The sequence below is a fragment of the Numida meleagris genome, chromosome 7 (assembly GCF_002078875.1).
Source record: "Numida meleagris isolate 19003 breed g44 Domestic line chromosome 7, NumMel1.0, whole genome shotgun sequence".
NCBI lineage: Eukaryota > Metazoa > Chordata > Aves > Galliformes > Numididae > Numida > Numida meleagris.
The window spans coordinates 2,302,267-2,320,053 of record NC_034415.1 but is presented as its reverse complement, the minus strand read 5'-3'; the positions used below and the strand labels follow the sequence as shown (position 1 = coordinate 2,320,053).

The 17,787-nt window shown below is 38.6% G+C and overlaps 1 protein-coding gene across 3 annotated transcripts in view; it reads left to right on the top strand.

The window, feature by feature from the left end:
* Positions 1-17,787, top strand: part of NEK7 (NIMA related kinase 7) — a 64,173-nt gene that overhangs the window by 34,191 nt on the left and 12,195 nt on the right. For all 3 annotated transcript variants that reach the window (XM_021405152.1, XM_021405150.1, XM_021405151.1), the window contains exons 6-8: positions 5,595-5,703; positions 7,978-8,085; positions 16,435-16,529. In XM_021405152.1, the coding sequence (XP_021260827.1) occupies positions 5,595-5,703; positions 7,978-8,085; positions 16,435-16,529 (312 nt within the window). The remainder of the gene's footprint in view (positions 1-5,594; positions 5,704-7,977; positions 8,086-16,434; positions 16,530-17,787) is intronic.

Below are 17,787 nucleotides of genomic sequence, written 5' to 3'. Positions count from 1 at the left end.
TTTAAACATGCAGCTATGTGTTTCAAGAAGGCCCTGCTCAGCAGTAACTGCAGAGACAATGAAAGTGGTTCAGTGCTGGAAATTTATTTTAGTGGCTCTGCAAGTAGATCTGCTTATGGTAGGTGATCTTTATCTCTGAATGCTGCAGGTTCTTGATTTTTTTTTTTTTTGCAAGAGCAATAATGTTAGGTGGAGCACAGTGTTTATTGATAGACGATAAGGAAACATGAAATGAATCCTTGAAAAGGATTGGGTGGGTATAAATATGGGTTTGTAGTGACTTTTGTCCAAAATTTCTTAGGGAATTTAATCAGGAATTGTATTAGCAGCCTAATTAATAGATGATTAGCATAAAAATATACACTAAATGTGGAAATACCTGAGTTTTGACTCGTGTTTTTCTTGCAAGATTTGTTTCTTTAAGTAGTTGTCTTTATTTTGATTGTGTTTGAAAGGAGAATGTGTTTGAGAAGAAGTTTCTCAGTTGTGTGGGTTTTTTTTTTTTTTTTGTCTGATATTGTTATTTCTTTGAGAAGAAGGACCTGTGTAGTCTGGCATTCTGGTGAGCAGACCCAAACATAGGTTTCGGAACACTGCTTTCCTGCTAGAATGATATGACCTTTTAAATAGAAAATAACTTAAGTAGAATCTCCATTTCTGAAAACGTGAGTCTCTCAGAAGCATGTAGCTGTTGGAATCCATCTTTACCCTTCTGTTGTGACCCAGCAAGCCCTGGCTAGTTCTGGTTTGTCTCTATTGTATTCACTCAGTGAGACTTCTGCCCGTACTTACATAATTTCCTATCACAGCTGTCTAACCTGCTCCTTCCTCTGTTCTCTGGGAGCTGGCAGGGTGCCCAGGTGGCCAAAAAGGCCAGTGGCATCCTGGCCTGCATCAGAACTAGAGGGGCCAGCAAGCCTAGGGAAGTGATTGTACCCTTGTGTGTGGCACAGGTGAGACTGCACCTTGAACATGGTGTTCCTTTTTGGGTCCCTCACTACGCGAAGGATATGGAGATGCTAAAGCATAGAATCATTAAGATTGGTAAAGACCACTAAGATCATTTGGTCCAACCATCAGCCCATCAGCTCCATGCCCACTAAACCATGTCACTCAGTGCCACGAAGCGCTGGTATGCAGAAGAGCTTGGAAACTGGGGAAGGGAGAAACTGAGAGAACTGGGGCTAGGGGAGGCCTAATCATTCCTTACACCTACCACACAGCAGGTTGCAGGACGAAGGGTGTTGGTCCCTCTTCTCAAATGACAAGTGACAGGATACAAGGAAATAGTCTCAAGTTGCAACAGGGGGAGCTTAGATGGGACATTAGGAGGAAATTCTTCATGGAGAGGGTGTTCAAACATTGGTACCAGGAAAGTGGTAGAGCTGCCATCCTTGGAGGTATTTAAGAGATCGGTGGATATGGTACTAAAGGACGTGGTTTAGTGATGGGACTTGGTAAATCAGGTTGATGGTTGGATGTGGTGATCTTGAAGGTCTTTTCCAACCTAGATGCTTCTACATTTTAAAACAATCACTGAGAAACACAAGCAGAAGTTGCTAAGAACATTGTTGTGTGTTACTTAGTGATTCCCTGTAATAATCCTTCCTGCATCCTTTTCATCTTGATGAAATTCACATCTTTTGTCACGAGTATGTGGTTATTGATTCACTGTGTTCAAATAAGCCTATGTAATCAAATATAAAAAAAATAACTTCTTGATTTTGTAAGCTGCCATTGAAGACATGAGAACAAACAGTGCTTCCAGTTGCTGTGAAAATCCTTATCGAAGTGTGAAAGAAGGAATAAGGTATCTCTGTAAGGCAAGGAGATGGTCATTCTCATTTTACTTTTACCCAGATCCTTTCTTCCAGAAGGCAACTCCAGCCTACAGCATGCGCAGCAGAAGAGCAGCGAATGGTCTTGGAAGCTAGTTTCACAGTAATTTAGGACCAAAAAACTTCTTCTTAGTACTGACTTTGCAAAAACTGTTCACCTAATCAGTTTGTCTTTCTACAAGATGTGTTCACAAACCTCTTGATTTCTAGTTCGGTCTAATTGGGATCTTAAATCCTCCTGTTTAGTGAGGTCTGAAGCAACCTAAATCACACCTTAAAATTCTCAGTCACACTAACGTCAGAACCGAATACCAATTTTTTTTCCAAAGTGAAATGAACTGAGATGTAAGCAGTTATACCTGAAATCTGCACTTTTGTTGATATCATCTGTTCTCACTTGTCTTTGTTCATCTGCAGGAAATTCTTAGTTTCCTTCCAAAAAGCAAACATAGTCGAGCACCCTTCCTTAAGGATTATTCTCTCAATTGCCCTCATTGAGCCTAGCTAAGACCATTTGCTAGTTGCTGTCGCTTTTGCTTTTGGAATGTGACCTTTAAAGCATTGTCGTTTAGAAACTCGGTATAATATACTTTCATGCTTTTGTACTGACTTCAATCTTTTATTCCCCTTCAATGCTTCACTTAATTTTTTTTTGTCTCCAAGAAACTGAATGGCATACGCTGTTTATGTGCAAGGTAGCTATATTTAACATTACTAGGGTGGAAACATTTGGAGAGTATTTCATTTTTCTTTTAGCAATTAATTAAGGAAAACCTAGAGAGTTCCATTTTCCTATAATGAAATTGCTCAGTAAGACTGGTTTTAAAAAAAAAAAAAAAAAATAGAAAATAAGAAAAGGGAGGGAGTGGGGTTGAGTGGCGTGGGAAAGTGACTAAAAGGCAAACTGGTGATGTAAATGCCTACCTTAAAGCTCTTTTTAGGCATTTGAGTAACAGATCTGTGACCAGAAAAAATAATCTGGTTATCTTTGCGCGCGCACCACCAGTTCTTATTTTGCCCTGTTCCTGCTGTATTGAGAATGATCTTTCACCTCAAACGGGTTTTGTGTTGTGTTTTTTTTCCTTTTTTGTTTTTTATGTCACACCCTAGAAGATCAGAGGTTGGAGAGGCAACAGGACTGCCCTTTGAGCCTTAGGTGTGACAAAAAGCCAGAATAGTAAACTGTTGATGGCAAGAGCGCTTTTGTGAAGGCTTTATGACGGGGTGTGTTCCTTTGAGGTGAAGTTGGGGCAGGTCACAGCAGCGTGTGTGCTGTGAGGGAAAACATTTAGATTTATTTGTATATTTGGACCTTAGACTACTTAAGAAACGACAGCGCTAGACATGGAACTAGTTTTAATACTGAACTGCTTATGGTGCTACAATAAAGGATGTTAATCTTTTGCTGTCGTGTCTTCTGCATTTTGACTTCCCTTTAGAGGATGGCTGAGCACACAACTATTAGAACTGCTTTTTTCATTTCATACTATTTTAAAATAAAGTAGAGCAACGGATCCTACTTTGATGACAGATAATATGTGCAATATGAATTTCATTATGCTGTTTGCTATAAATACTCCTAAATTTGACCATGTTTTCCATCAATTTACATTTCTTGTTAGAAGGTAAAGTTCCAAATGGGATTCCTTGTAAATCTTCAGGATACAGATCTGGGAAAATGTGCTTCAGTTGCTAGTTTCGTAAGATCTGACTTCTCAGTAACTGAGTCTTTTCATCGGTGTTTCGCTTGTTGGTGGACAGCAGCCCAAGATACCAGTGAAAATATGTGTTTCGTTGGGAACGTTGCAATTACTATGCAAGATAATGTTCAGTGAGTTTGTCTTAAAGGCACGGGATTATTTTTCAATATCTGCAAGTGAAGATACCTATTACTTCGTATTGTTTAACACTGGTGATATCTTTACATTGATAGAGACTCAATCTACAGGGCTAATAAATTAATGTTGTTGGTGCTTTCAGAAAGAGAAGTTATTACAGTTGTGCAAAATCTGAAATGCTTCTGTAGAGTGAGATTGCATCTTAAAAGCTGTTGCTGCACATCTGTGCTGTGAGGATGGAAGCAGATTCTGTGGTGTACAGTCAGCTATGGTGTTACAGTTGGCACACCTACTTGTCCTGGAAGCCATGAGTGTATTTCTTCTTTTTAAGTACATAGATAGGGCAATTCATAATGGAAGATCTTTCCGTTTCAGTCACGTTGTGAATGGTGTTTCATCACCGCTTTTACTTAGATTTAAGTCAAAATAAATAAATAAAATCGGAATGTTTAAATAAAATACCTAGTTATAATTATGGTAATTTCAGAATGCATTTCAAATCAAGGAACTATGCTTTCATGTGCATATACTTGCATGTATTGTGTATTTGTTTTTAAATGAAAAGAAACCTGGTCTCCATCTTCCTGTTGACATCAAACAATCCTCTGATATGCAAATCCTGCAATGGGGAGAACAGATACACAGGGCTTGTTTGGATTCAGTCCAAGACTGCGAAAATTATATTTAAACAAGTGATTTATATTCTTTGTCTCATTTAAATGAAAATGCATTTTGAAATAATCCCTGTAACTAAAATCACTTTGGTGAAATTTTGTGATCCTTTGTACGACTGATGCATTTTGCAATAGCTAGTTTAAAAACATTTTGCTTGTACTCCTGCGCGTCTCCGTAATGTGTAGATGCAGCTGTCAACTTCTCAGTGGCACGTTTTAACATGGAATATGAAAATATTTCTATTTTCCTAGGGTAACGAGCATTTGTTGTATGAACTTAGGGTGTGCATGATTGTGATGTGTGCGTACGTGTGTATACGAGCTATTAAAATACGTCTGAGTATTTTACTTTCTATGTGAATTAACTAATACCATTCATATATTTTCTTCATCTGTTTAAAATCTGTCAGAATAGGAATTCTTCAGAAAAACAACAAAAAACGAGCAGCAGTTATTCAATCTTCTCACCTTTAGCTGCAAAATTTATAGTGATCGAACTTGCATGTTCTAGCGTTGGCTGAATTCCAGGTTTTCAGTAGGTATTTCTGGAGGTCTGTATTATTTCAGTTGCTGAGCATTAGATTTGAAGATGTGTGTGGCAGAGCGTAATTACACTTCACATAAGTTCTAGCAGGCTGTTGTACTGTTACCAGTTATTGGTGATGGTTGTTCATATGGAATGGAAAACATTTGAACAAGCGTTTGATTGGCGTGAAATTTTCAGAAATGATCGGTACTCCTTTAGTCTCAGAAACCTCTGCAATAGATAATCTCATTCACTCTGATGTGATCTTCCTGTGATTGTGTGCCACCGTTTTTTTTCTGTTAGGGAGGTACAGGAAGTTCTGTGCACACACCTTTGTATCAGACCTTTGTTCTATGGTCACTTACTCAGCCCTAGGCTGGACACATTTCGTTCTGCACTAAGAATTGTTGCATGCCACGTAAATACGTTCTTTAATGGGTGCTGAGTGTGGAGGGCTGGGGGAATAGCAGTTTCATTCTGCTGATGGCAATTACGGTTATATGTGTTTGCTGATTTTAAACTCGTAGATTGATGAAAGATGCTTTAATACTTAGGGAAAAATCTTTCTGTGTCAATAAATTTTCAGTAAACCTTTTAAATTAGTTTGGGAGCCTCCTGTACTTGATTTTTAGCTAAAGGATTTTCTGTTTTCCTTTGTTCAGCTACTTTATGCACGTCTTAAATTTTGCTATTTATTCGCTATCATTTTTTCTTTAAGCATTTTAAGAAACAGAAGAGGTTGATTCCTGAAAGAACAGTTTGGAAGTACTTTGTTCAGCTTTGCAGTGCATTGGAACATATGCATTCTCGTCGCGTTATGCATAGAGGTAATACAGGATCAAAGATTTGTCTTTACTAAACCTTTTACAGCGTGGGGAATTAAGCTGGTTCAATGCAAATTACACCGAATAAAATCACAATGGAATCGTTTTCAGCAGCTGACACAATGTATGTTTTTGTTATGTTTTGTAAGGAACAGCCAAGTGTGACAGAAGTCGTTCATTCACTTGGCTGTGGTAGGCATTTGTTTGCAGCAGCAGCTTGTGATACTCAGCGTTCGAAATTGGTGCTAGTTCTGCAACTAATGGAAACCCTGCGGCTGCTGCCTTTTCTCTTGCTCAGTTCATTTTTTTGGCTCTTGTTTTCTGTCCTCTTCTCCTCTGTTTGCCCATTGCCTCCTAAGTATACTTACCTGCATTCTCAAACAGCTATTCATCCTTTTTTTTCACCTTTTCCACCTTTTTTTCTTCCACAAGTACTTACCTCCTGCCGTGCATCCTTCCAGTGATGTATTGGCCTTTCTCTCTTACCTGCTGGATTACGTGCAGGCATGAGCATTTTCCCCCCTTCTCTGCTCCTCTCTGCTCTTTCCGCACTCTGTGTCAAGTAGTGTGTCCCAGCAGCCCCTGTAGTTGCCAACTATCCCTGTCAGGTACTTAATCTCTTTTACCCATTGTAAGTCTCTGTATGGCTGTCTCCTCCGTATGTTGTCATCATTTTGCTTTATAACTCTGAGTCAAAGAAAACAGATTGTAGTATAGCTGTTTCTCAGATGTGCAGTTTTTTCTTAGCCTTGGAAGTCCTTCTGTCTGTGACTTACAAGTTGTATATGGACTTGAGGTGAAATTACGTGTCTCTGCTTGGTGGCTTCCTTCTCCTGGGATGCAAATAGCTGCCTAAAAGCCAAGTCCCTCTGTCTCTGCTGAGTTGTGTCACTTGCAGCCAATGTTGCTGTACCTTTCAGCAAGATAAACTTAGATCCACAGTAACCCCCTCCCTATATGACTTTTCCTTGTGATTCTTCTGTTCTTCCCTATGCATTTGTGTCGGTATCTGCACGTGCAAATTATACGAAGGGGGATGTAAAACTGTAGATTCTTTCTATAAAATACAGTTATCTTTCTCTAATGCTTTTGTGACTGAAATAGTATATTTCAGTTTATTTTGGCTCAAAATTCAAGAGTTTAAATTCCTTAAACTGAAATAGTATCTCCAAATTTTCTTGCAAATCCGTTATGGTTACACACCAAAACCAATGACAAGGGTTTTTAAATTGAGCTGGTGTTTGTATTGAGTTGTAAGAGGTCTGTATTGACCTGTTGTGCCAATGATGGTCCGAAGTCCTGAAAACTAGGTTAGGGAATTAAAGAACGTTTCCTCTATCTTCCTTTCTAAAGCTTGTAACTTCACAACGTTACTAACGTGGGAGTGCTGGCATTTGGAGGGTTATTAACAGTCACTTTAACCATACCTATATCTTATGCAAACTGCAATCTCCTCACACTTCCATGATTTCCTTTTAAGATTTGAGCCACAGTGTGTTGTGCCTATAAGCTCAGTAAGAGCTGGGGACGCTTGCCAAACAAGTATGAGGTCAGCTTATTTAGAAGACTGACAGGTTAGGCATTCGGTGAAAAAATCATAATATAAAAATCTTTGCTCTCATCTCTAGAGGATTAGATTAAAACTTAAGCAGAATATTACTTGTGAAAAATAACTATCTGGGGTATACATCATTATTTTTCTTTGTTTCTACTTGATTAGCCTGATTCCATTGAAGAGTTCAAATAAACATTCTCCGGAGTACATATTTTTATTTATTTATTTATTTTTAATGCTGGCTGTTAAGGAGAATCAGTCAGTTCCCCAATTCAATTAAATAACATCTTGCCACTGCAGATAATCTGATTGGCGAAAGTGATGAAAAATGCAATTTACTGTTAATGGAAACATTTTCATCTGTTATTTTAAGCATATTGAGAGGTTTTCTGGTTCTAATGGAATTCATTGTATAGAGTTTACATAAAGTAGTAATGAACTTTCCTGTATATGTTTTGGTGGTTATCAGGTGGGTCATATTATGCTTTGTTTTCATTTTTAATATTTTTCATTTTCTTGAATGTTTAGCTTGAGTGCTGTTTGGACAATTAAAATGGTTACTGTGAAATTTGCAATAAGAGATTCACTTTTCTGAACAGCACTGTCAAACATTGATAGTGTTGTCCATAATTAAAAATATCTTTCAGCTTTTTACTGATAGATCTGTAGCTTTCTATGCAACTTCATCGTTTTAAAATATTATTTCTATTTATTTATTTCAGACATAAAGCCAGCTAATGTGTTCATTACAGCTACGGGAGTAGTAAAGCTTGGAGACCTCGGTCTTGGCCGATTTTTCAGTTCCAAAACCACAGCTGCTCATTCTTTAGGTAAGCTTTTCTGAGGGGCAGGTGAAGGGAAGGTGGATTTTTACATAGTGAAAATACTGTGGCCATTCATTTGAGGGGAGGCAAAAAAGGTGTTAGATGCAGCTAATGCTATCTAAAAAAAAAAAACTGGAATGGTCAGAGACATGTTAAATACAGGAAAGCTGTAACACTGAGCCACTGTCACTTTCAGGCAAAAAGTTATTTGTATATTTTCTTCTTTGAATCATTTAATGTACATTCCTGCCTCCAAACAAGTCCATTTCAGTAGTGTTTTCTAGAGATGTTAGCAGAAAATAAAATCAGTAATACTGACGTGCTTTTTCAATTTGAGTGAACTTGAATCTGTGATGCAAAGAATGTAGTAATTGCTTATGCTTGTATATTGTATGGATAGCACTGAAGGCATGTTGATGATGTGATTGGAAAAATCTGAAAGAGGAGTGCCTGCTAACCTAAAACATATATATGTATAAATTTGATATATAGGTATATAGTATCAGCTTCCAAATGGCTGTAGAAATTGATTGAATATTTACTGATCAGCTTGTAAAAAGGTCTAGTGCATAATGACTTCTTACTTTATTCCTTCTTATCCTTACAAACTTAAGATTGACGTGTGGAAGGACTACTATTCTAATTTTGACAGGTGCTATATGTTATTATTTTTATTATGATAATTCTTAAAAATATTTTAAGATAGAGTTTCTCAATTTATGCTAAATAAGTTGAGGAGAGAGCTGAATTGAGCTTTATGAACTGTAAAGATTTTTTTTAAAAGGGAGAAATATAATTTTTATAGATATCCAGAAAGTTTCTGAAATGCCAAATTTATTCTTTGTTAACGTGCGCGTGCGCGCACACACACACACACACACACACACACACACACACACACACACAAACAGACAAAAAAAACCTTGTATACTTTCCAAACACAATTTTAATTGAAGTTGCATCTTTTGAGTAATGCATGAGGGCATTTGGAATCTGGAATGATTTCAGAGGGAAAAAAAAAATCTGGCAGATACTTCAAATTTAATGCAGTGAATGGACAAGTGGCAGAATCTTGTCCCTGAAATGGCTGCTTAGTGGTTGCTGAATTCAAACTTGGTCACTAACTGCAAAGGGTGTGAAATGAACTTCCAGACCCAGGAAGAGCAGGACTGTGGGTCGTAACACCTGAAATTATTTCCAGTTTGTTTTAAAGGGCACTGAGGCAGACAGAGGACCTTATCAGTAGTGGAGTACAGATAGGTAAAATCAAATCAGATACAGCTCAGTGAGAATTTTTAACAAATGGAGGTGCTTATGCACTTTAGTGAAACAAAAATATCCAAGGTAAGGAAGATAACCATACTTGGCTTTCATAAACATTAGGTAATAATTACAGTCTCTGTCTTAAGTCCATGAGAGGACCCACAAAGAATTGTTTGCTCAGATGCTGATGGTTCTAATTACACTATGCGATGTTGCATTTCTTGAATTAAAATGTACCATTTTTATCCTCACCACTTAGTATAATATTATTCAGCTAGTCCAAGTTATCAATACAACATGGAAAAAAAGAGGATCGAAGTTCACCATGTTTGTAGCACATCTCAGTTGTGGGTGATGCTTATGTTAACAACCACAGCAACTATTTTATAAAGGAAAAAAAAAATGTATTTCCTACTTCCCTGTCTCTCAGAAAGTCTTTGGGCATGCCTTTGTGCCTTCCAGTTTTTCTCTTTATGTGGTGCGTTCTGATATTACTGTAGTCTAAACAAGGTCTGAATAGGACTGAGGTGAAACTGTGACACAGATGTGTAATCTTGTGTTAATTAGAGAAGAGGTAAAGAGGCAGAGAAGCAGCATTGAGCCTAAACTGGAAACATGCTTGGGTTTCACATAAAAGTTCAGATGTAACCCTGAAGATTTTATATGAATTTGTGGCACAGTGCATGATGGAGAAAGTGGTGCTGCTGTTTGTGCTGCTTGGACAGGTTGGTGTCTATCTCTGGCAGTAATTCTTATTAGTCATAGTTTGGCTCCTTCTATTGCCTGTTGATGAAACATGGTCATTAATGAGTGACATGAAGAGGGAACTGCTCCTGTATTGCATTTGCAGGCACCTGTAAATCCTAACTGAGATAGGAGCACCTGAGGAAGGTAGAAGTCAGTGAGGTAGGAGTGCTAGACTTGTTCTGAGGCAGAAGTCAGGAAGTTAAAGAGGAAACTTCTGCTTCAACCTTGGGTTATTTTGGCCTGTTGCAGGGGAATGGTTGCAAAGCAGGGTGAAGACAGGTTGTTAAAAACAATCTAAAACCACCCAAGTGTGTTAAAACTCATCTCTTAAAAATACAGGAAGCATTCATAGAGGGAGGGAGGCGGGAGAAAGGAGCTAACAACAACAAAAGCCATTGTTTCTAATGTTGAATGCTGTGTCTTGGTAGAGGGACTGTTGTGTTCCCCTCCCTTCCCCATCTCTTTTCCCATTTTCCCCCTAATTATGACCCAGTGTAAGAATTCAGGCTAGAAGAAAGGTTTTGTTTAGCTACTTACTTGGGTTACAATGGATGCAGTCACACTCTGATTTATTAGTCTTTTGCAGAGACTGTTCTTTCAAATTAATTTCTCATGCAGTTTCTGATGCTGCTTTTCCTGAATTGTCTTTCAAAGCTGCATCTTTTTATGATTCCATAAACCTTTGGTGCACAGAAAATAGTGAATTACAAACATGTGTAGCGCTTTATACTTGTTTACAGGCTTTATAAAAATTTCAGTAGCAAACTAGATTCAGGCTTGCAGAAATAAAGAAATGTACTAAAATTTTCATTAGCTACATCTTCTAACTGCTAATTATGAATAGTACTGGGTTAATTCAAATACTTGCTGGTGATCTATTTGATTCAAATGAGTTAAAAATAAAACCTGAACTGGGCAATGTCTGTTAATGTTCTTAACTCTTTGTGTACAGCCTATGAAAACAGTATAATGTTCTGTTATGGCTTGTACACACCTTATTGACAACAACAATAACAAATCCTATGAAAATGGAAAGGAAATGAAGACATTTAGTGTTGTCAATTTGATATGAGCTGGACAGATTACTTAGCTTCAGAAAATGCTACATTGGAAAGTAGCGTCAGGAAGAGAATCCAAGTAAGAAAGAAACATACAGTAAGAAATGCTCTTATCACGATCTCCATGGTTGTGGGTTTTTGTTGTTTTTTTCTTTTGTGGCTGAATGCCAGGCCTTATGCTCTTCGAAATGGCAGTCCTGAGACCAGTTCATGGAATTACTTGAAAAAATGTGGGCTTATAATTTTGTTAATTGTTCAGGGCATCTAAAAATTGATAGCCCGTGTTTCAGTGGTTCACCTTAGGGGGGGAAAGAAAAAAAAAAGTTTTCCAGTGCGATTGTGTTAGGTGACTGCACAGTATGCTGTCACTGCTGCCATGATGTGAATACCTTCTTGCAGGGCAGAGGAACAGCTGTGTAATCCTCTTAACATTTTTGAGAACAAATCATCATTTGTATTGCATTCTGGTGATTCTTCAGTGGGTTGGCAACTTGTCATTTTTATAGTAGTGTGTCACTAGCACAGAACTACGTAGGTCACTCTGAAAGTAATTCCTCCTATTTATAGCTGTCCTACTGCTGAAACTCTCCACTTACTGCCTCACTGTGCTCCCATCCCCTGTTTGGTCTCCAGAAATGTTCAGCAATTGTCAGTGAATGCCAGTGGGTGCCATTTTTGCCACACAGGAAATTCAGTGACGCTTTTTTTTTCATACACACTTTCATGTCAGACACCATTTTGCCAGACTGCCCCTCTGCTCCTGCCTGTCACACAGCAACAGCGTGTAACGGGATATTGGCGGGAAGGTCCGACCTCTCCTGCCATACCACCAACATCCGCTTCTGACATTGTGGGCCAATATAATAAACAAGCAGGCATTACTTTTGGAGCAGCCCTCGTATGTTATGAAAAATTTCATTGTAAACTCAAGCAAGATTTTGGGAATAAAAGAAAACAACAAACCGACTGCCTTGTAAAAATACTTGTGAATACTCTCCCTTTCCTTGTATATAAGGATCTTTAAATCAGCAAAGGGGTCAGAGCCAGTACTGAGGTGGTGTTACGCAGCACCATTCAGCTGTGAAGCTCGATTTCATATTCTCAGCCAAACTGTTCTGACCACTTGCACCATCATTGTGCAGGAGTGCTAGCAGGGGACATCTCCAGCTGAAGCCTCACATTCTTCAAAGAAGCTGAATTAAAACAGCCTTTGTGTACAAAAACCTGAGGTCTCCTACTGTAACATGAAAGCTGCAGAGGAATTATTGTGATGTTGCAGTGCTACATTATAAAGCAATCCAATAATTCTAGATAGATTTGTACAGTTGGATTATTTGCATAATATAGGCTAGGTTGCAAAACTGCTTTGGATTAGTGTACTATTTTAGACTTCATATCTGTGGTTGAAAAAGAGCTTAACGCTTAGAAACCTACTACAGCTACATTTATTTAAAAAAAAAAAAAAAAGCCTGTAGTTAATGAGAATTTTTGTCATCAAAATTGTTCCATTGTTTGTTTACCCTCACTGTTCAGTAACTGCAGCTTTTCTAGCCTAGTTAGTCTATAATTCAGCATCCACTGTTTATCTTGTTAAGCACTTGTGTGTTGTGTTGAACTTTGTATTATGAAATACCTGCGATTTCCAGGGCATGAAGTTTTTCATAAACCTTATGTTTTGATTACTTAAATTAGGCTTTTTTATTCATTTAACTGAAGTCTTGTTTTGCAGTTCTATCAAATCACTGCAGTAACTCTGGTGGTTTTCAGCCCCCTTCCTGAACTCAGATATGTACTCCAATGAGCAGAATTTCATTATTAAGGATATTAAAGCTAGTCTACTGAACACCTTCTGAATCAACTATTACATTGTGTTGGGAAAACTGCGCCCCAACAACATTGCTTTGTATAAATAGTATTAAAGTGTATCAGACAGATTTTTCTCCCAGGTAAAAAAGTTTGATAGTACTTGGAGTCAGCTGTATTTGCTTCACCTCCGCAATGCGTTCACTTTTCAAGTGAACACGCTCTCCTCTAGCTCAGCTGTTAGCGTGAAGCATTTATGCAAGCAATAAGATGGACTGTTTGTCGTAATTCCCTTTTTCATAAATGTTTATTTGTCTCTGATCACTCATATCCGACTTCCTTCTCCTTCATAACTGCTGTTTGCATTATTTCTGTTCCCCATCTCGATAACAGCTTACATCAAGAAACGTTTCTTGAGTTTTGCAGCATCTTTAAGGGCAGGGAGCTGCAGAGCAGCTGCAGGGTCTGAGGAAGCAGTTTATCTGGCCATTTTCAAGATTACCTTTAAAAGCTGTGGTTTACTTGAGATGCGGAAATGCAGTAAACAGAGTATTAAAATTAGAAATTGCTTTCTTTAGAAGCACCAACACCTTAATTTGTTAAGTCTTTTTTTTTGTCTGTGATCCCGCTTGTTTCTTCAGATCAGTAAAGAAAATTGCATGTCTTTACTGTATTGTGATATTGTATTTCACTTAACAGGAAAAAAAGAAACCATGATCGAGGGAAGAAAAATAGCATGTAATGAAATGAATGAAGCAGTTGCTTGCACTTTGTACTGAGATTGCTCGCTGTTGCGATGTGTTGTAATGCCTTCAGTAATTCCTGACTGTCTGAGTAACGAATCTTTTGTGCCATGTTCTCTTGAAAACAGTTCACAAGTAGTAATGATGTCTAGATCTTCAGGTTGTTTTTGTGGTTTCAGTGACTACATAACTGCGATTGCTATTCCTTTCACTTGTTGGTCATTGGGGGCTTCAGGTTGTGTTGCAGTTAAGGTGTTACACTAGGCTAAACGCTGTAAAATGATAGCATTTGTTCTGCCTTTTCACTATCATCAATCTTTCACAGTCAGATCAGACCCCTAATGTATCAGCAGGCTTCCCAGAGCTACTGGTTAAAATTACCTTTGCTTTTGGTAAGCTCTGAACCTTCAAACCTCTGTGTTTTCAGCTGCCCCCTGTGGATTGTGTGAAGCCTCTTTCTGGCACATTACTCACTGCCAGTTCCTGGCTGATGGCTCAGTGCAAGGAAGGCGCTGCTTCTGTAACCAGTTAAGAACCAGATTACTGTTACATTTGATTTCTATTAGAGGAATTCTGCCAGGAAAGTGTCTGAATACGCTAAACCATGCATTAATTAATAGATGCAGAATACAGCTAAAAATTTTCAAAGGTGCCCAAGCTTACAAGTCCCTGGGGGAGGAAAAGCAAGGTTTCAAGGGAGAGGTACAGTATGGACCACAAAACTGTGAAAGCTGTACGAAGCCAAGTGAGATTTAATTACAGTTTCCAGTTTAAAGGTAGCTGTCATTAAACATCTATTAAGATCCCATTGTTGTTATCTTGGAATAGCAGAGTGCTTTGTTTTGCTTCTAGATGCTCTACAGCTATTATAGTGTTGCATTCCACCCATCGCAATGGCTGTTCTGTCATGGGGAGAAGACCATCTCTCTAGGCTGTTCCCCTGTGGATAAATGCCATAATCCCACGAGAGTGGATGGTTTTGCAGCGCTCCCTCAGTTTGAGTTGCCGTTCCCACTCTTTCTTGTTTTAAGCTCTTGATGTTCCTCGGTCTCAGCCAGCAGCTCTTTAGCTTGGCCTCCCTGCACTCGGGGCTGTGGCACCCCTGCTCTCCTGAGACTGACAGCCTCTCCCCATAAAGGTTTACGGGGCCAATTCCGCACTGCAGTGCGGTGCGTGAGCTCTGTCCCTGCCTTTCTGCCACAGCATCAGTTCTCAGTGGCTCTTTCACCAGTGTGCTGCGAGGGGTGTCAGTTGGAGTTGCAGGTTTCCAGCAGCAGTGGCCGGGCCTGTGGGAAGATGGCCCTGCGTTTCCCAGGCTGAGCTGGAGAAAGTTCTTCTTGCTTATTTGTTTGCTTTTTAGATTTCAATTGTGTTTCCCCTGAGAAAGTGTAGTATGCTTTGAGATGTCAGCCTTTATAAATGACAGGGCACGTTGTTGAAACCATGATCTTTAGGAAATGATTAGAATAAAATAATTAATCTGATTAAAACTCTGGTCAGTTCATTCAGGTTTGGAATTACAGATTCATTACATCTCATTCACGTAGAGTTAAATTCTGGCTAGATGAGGCTAATTCAGGAATGTGAAGAGATTTGAGAACGTGTGTTAAATAAAACAGTGTGAGGTTATAGCGTTTGTTTTTGTAGGTTGCAGTAAGAGTGTTGATGTTAATCACTGGCTGCATTGCTAGGTGGTTAATTTGGAAAAAAGGTCAAATTGTGCTGATTTCATCATCAAGATTTGATGCTTACGGAAATATTATAAGGGATATAGGGAGAATGTTTAGAGATGGTGCATGAAAGCTGCCACCCAGATTGGTTTTCACAACAACTTTTTAAAAATTATTTTTGTATTGATCTGTCATGTAGGAACCCATAGCTCATATTTTTTTTTTTTTTTTGAGAGCTGAAACATTTCTCAGCATTTATCAACTAACTTGTGGCACAGCTGGGTGGGGTCTGATTAAAATCAGGAGGAGAGCCGTCCTGCAGCATCTAACGTTAGTGCGTTCTGAGACAGTCTGAGGAAATGCTGCTTTTCAAGAGCAGGCTGGGTGCCCCCGGAGCCCGCAGCTCTGAGGCAGGATTATGCCAGGGCAGCCGCGGGTTCAGGAGATAGAAATGCCTTGCAGAGCCTGCTTCTGTGGCAGGTGGCCAAGTCGCTTCTCAGCCCCTCAGCTTCTGCTGGCCCCCCAGGTTTTCCAGCCTTCCTTTTTGGGAAGCTGGAGATCTCGATTTCAAGGCTCAGTTTCAGATATTCAAACTGAACTGTGCTTATTGGTTTCAAAAGCAGCCTTTTCTGATTTATATTTTCTCAAAAGGAAAAAAAAAAAAAATCTAAGCCCATGGACGAGAATTTCTAGCTGCTCTCATTTCCAGCCAGTGCCAACGGGTTAGAGGGGAGCGAGGCAGGGAGGTGTGTGTGGTGTGGATCTTTTTGGGAGAAAATCCTCACTCTGGAAACCTTTCGTGCTTCTTTAAAAGTAAATCTTGGAAGTATTCTGCAACTGAACAACTCTGATAATTAGATATCTGTAGTGAAAATAAAGCTCTGCTGGATGAAATATGAATCTAATTCACGGGTATTCCCACCAAACTGGAGAGTTGTAAGTATGAATTGAAATTGCACGTGTAGGAAAATGAAAACTGTGGAAGATATTTAAAAAAAAATGTTTTTCAGGAAAACTATTTACTGTTAAATAACAAATTTTGATTTAAAAATACTTGTTTATTTATTGCAGTTGGTACACCTTATTATATGTCTCCAGAGAGAATACATGAAAATGGTTACAACTTCAAATCTGACATCTGGTCTCTGGGCTGTCTGCTGTATGAGGTAATATTGATAATAGAACAAACCTAATAACACCATTCCCCCCCCGTGCCCTTCCCCAGTATACTGAGTACTGTTATAGGATCTATGTCTATATTCTTGGTGCTGAGGAAAGTATGTAGCACTGTAGAAAAGATGTTTGTCAGCTATTAGATACCTGACTTAGCAATGAGAATTCTTAAGGTAACTCCTACATATGAAAGACTTGATTTGCGTGTTACTAGAGACTGTCCTTTTACTGGGCTTGCTACAAAGATTTTACAACCATTTGTTGGAAGACTGGACATAACTGAAGGGTTAAGAAGTGAATAATGACAAGCAGATGGAAAAATTCTTCTAGATGCTTTCAGTGGCCTGTGTGGATTTTATGATCTTGGTAATAATGCTTTGAATAATAGTAGGATTGACTTGACTATGCAACTAATGCTTTTGAAATCTAATCCACAATTTCTTAAAAATTGTTGGAAACCTAAGTAAAGAAATGAAAAATCACATAGACTGCTGTAGTTATCTCTGCTAACTTGGATTAACTTTTGAGTTAATTTAGGCTGTGCAAAAATAAGTACTTTGTCTACTACTTTTTCCCACATGGCTAAAGTACAAGTACGGGGTAATTCCTCTATTAATACAGTTGAGGTTGGTAGGTGGCACTCCAATAATTATAAATAGCATTATATTCATTACATTCTGAGAAAATAAATATATGGGACAAATTCAAATAGAGGCAAAGAAAGGCATGAAGAACAGGTAGGCTTCTAAGGCAACTACATCTTCAAAGTTCTAGCGTATCGTTTGTTGATCAAAAGGCTAAACACTTGTGTTGAAGGATGCTGGAAAGAATTCTTTCCATCAGAGTACAGGCAGTAAAATCTTTAAAGTTTCAGGTAAAAACTTAAATTCTGAACTCCCTCCCTCTTCTGTGAGGTTTTCCTCAGTGATTCAGCTTAGCTTAACACATACTCCACACCTCCGTTTTTACTAGGATTTTGTAGAAGAAGCATTGTCATCCTATTAAGGTAGTGTGTTACTACTAGGTGAATTGTGTCCCGTAGTACTAGTTTATTTCATATCAGTAAATATTAAAAGGGCTATTACATGTTGCTGTAAATATTAAAAGGGCGAGTAGCCATATTGGAGTCCTGAAGAGTTTACAGATCCATGTGTAGCTGTTGCCTGTGAATCTTCGGGACAATGTGGAAGAGTTAAGTGTGACCCTTGCTCAAATATTTGTGAGTTTAAATCCTGAACAGATGCAAAACTC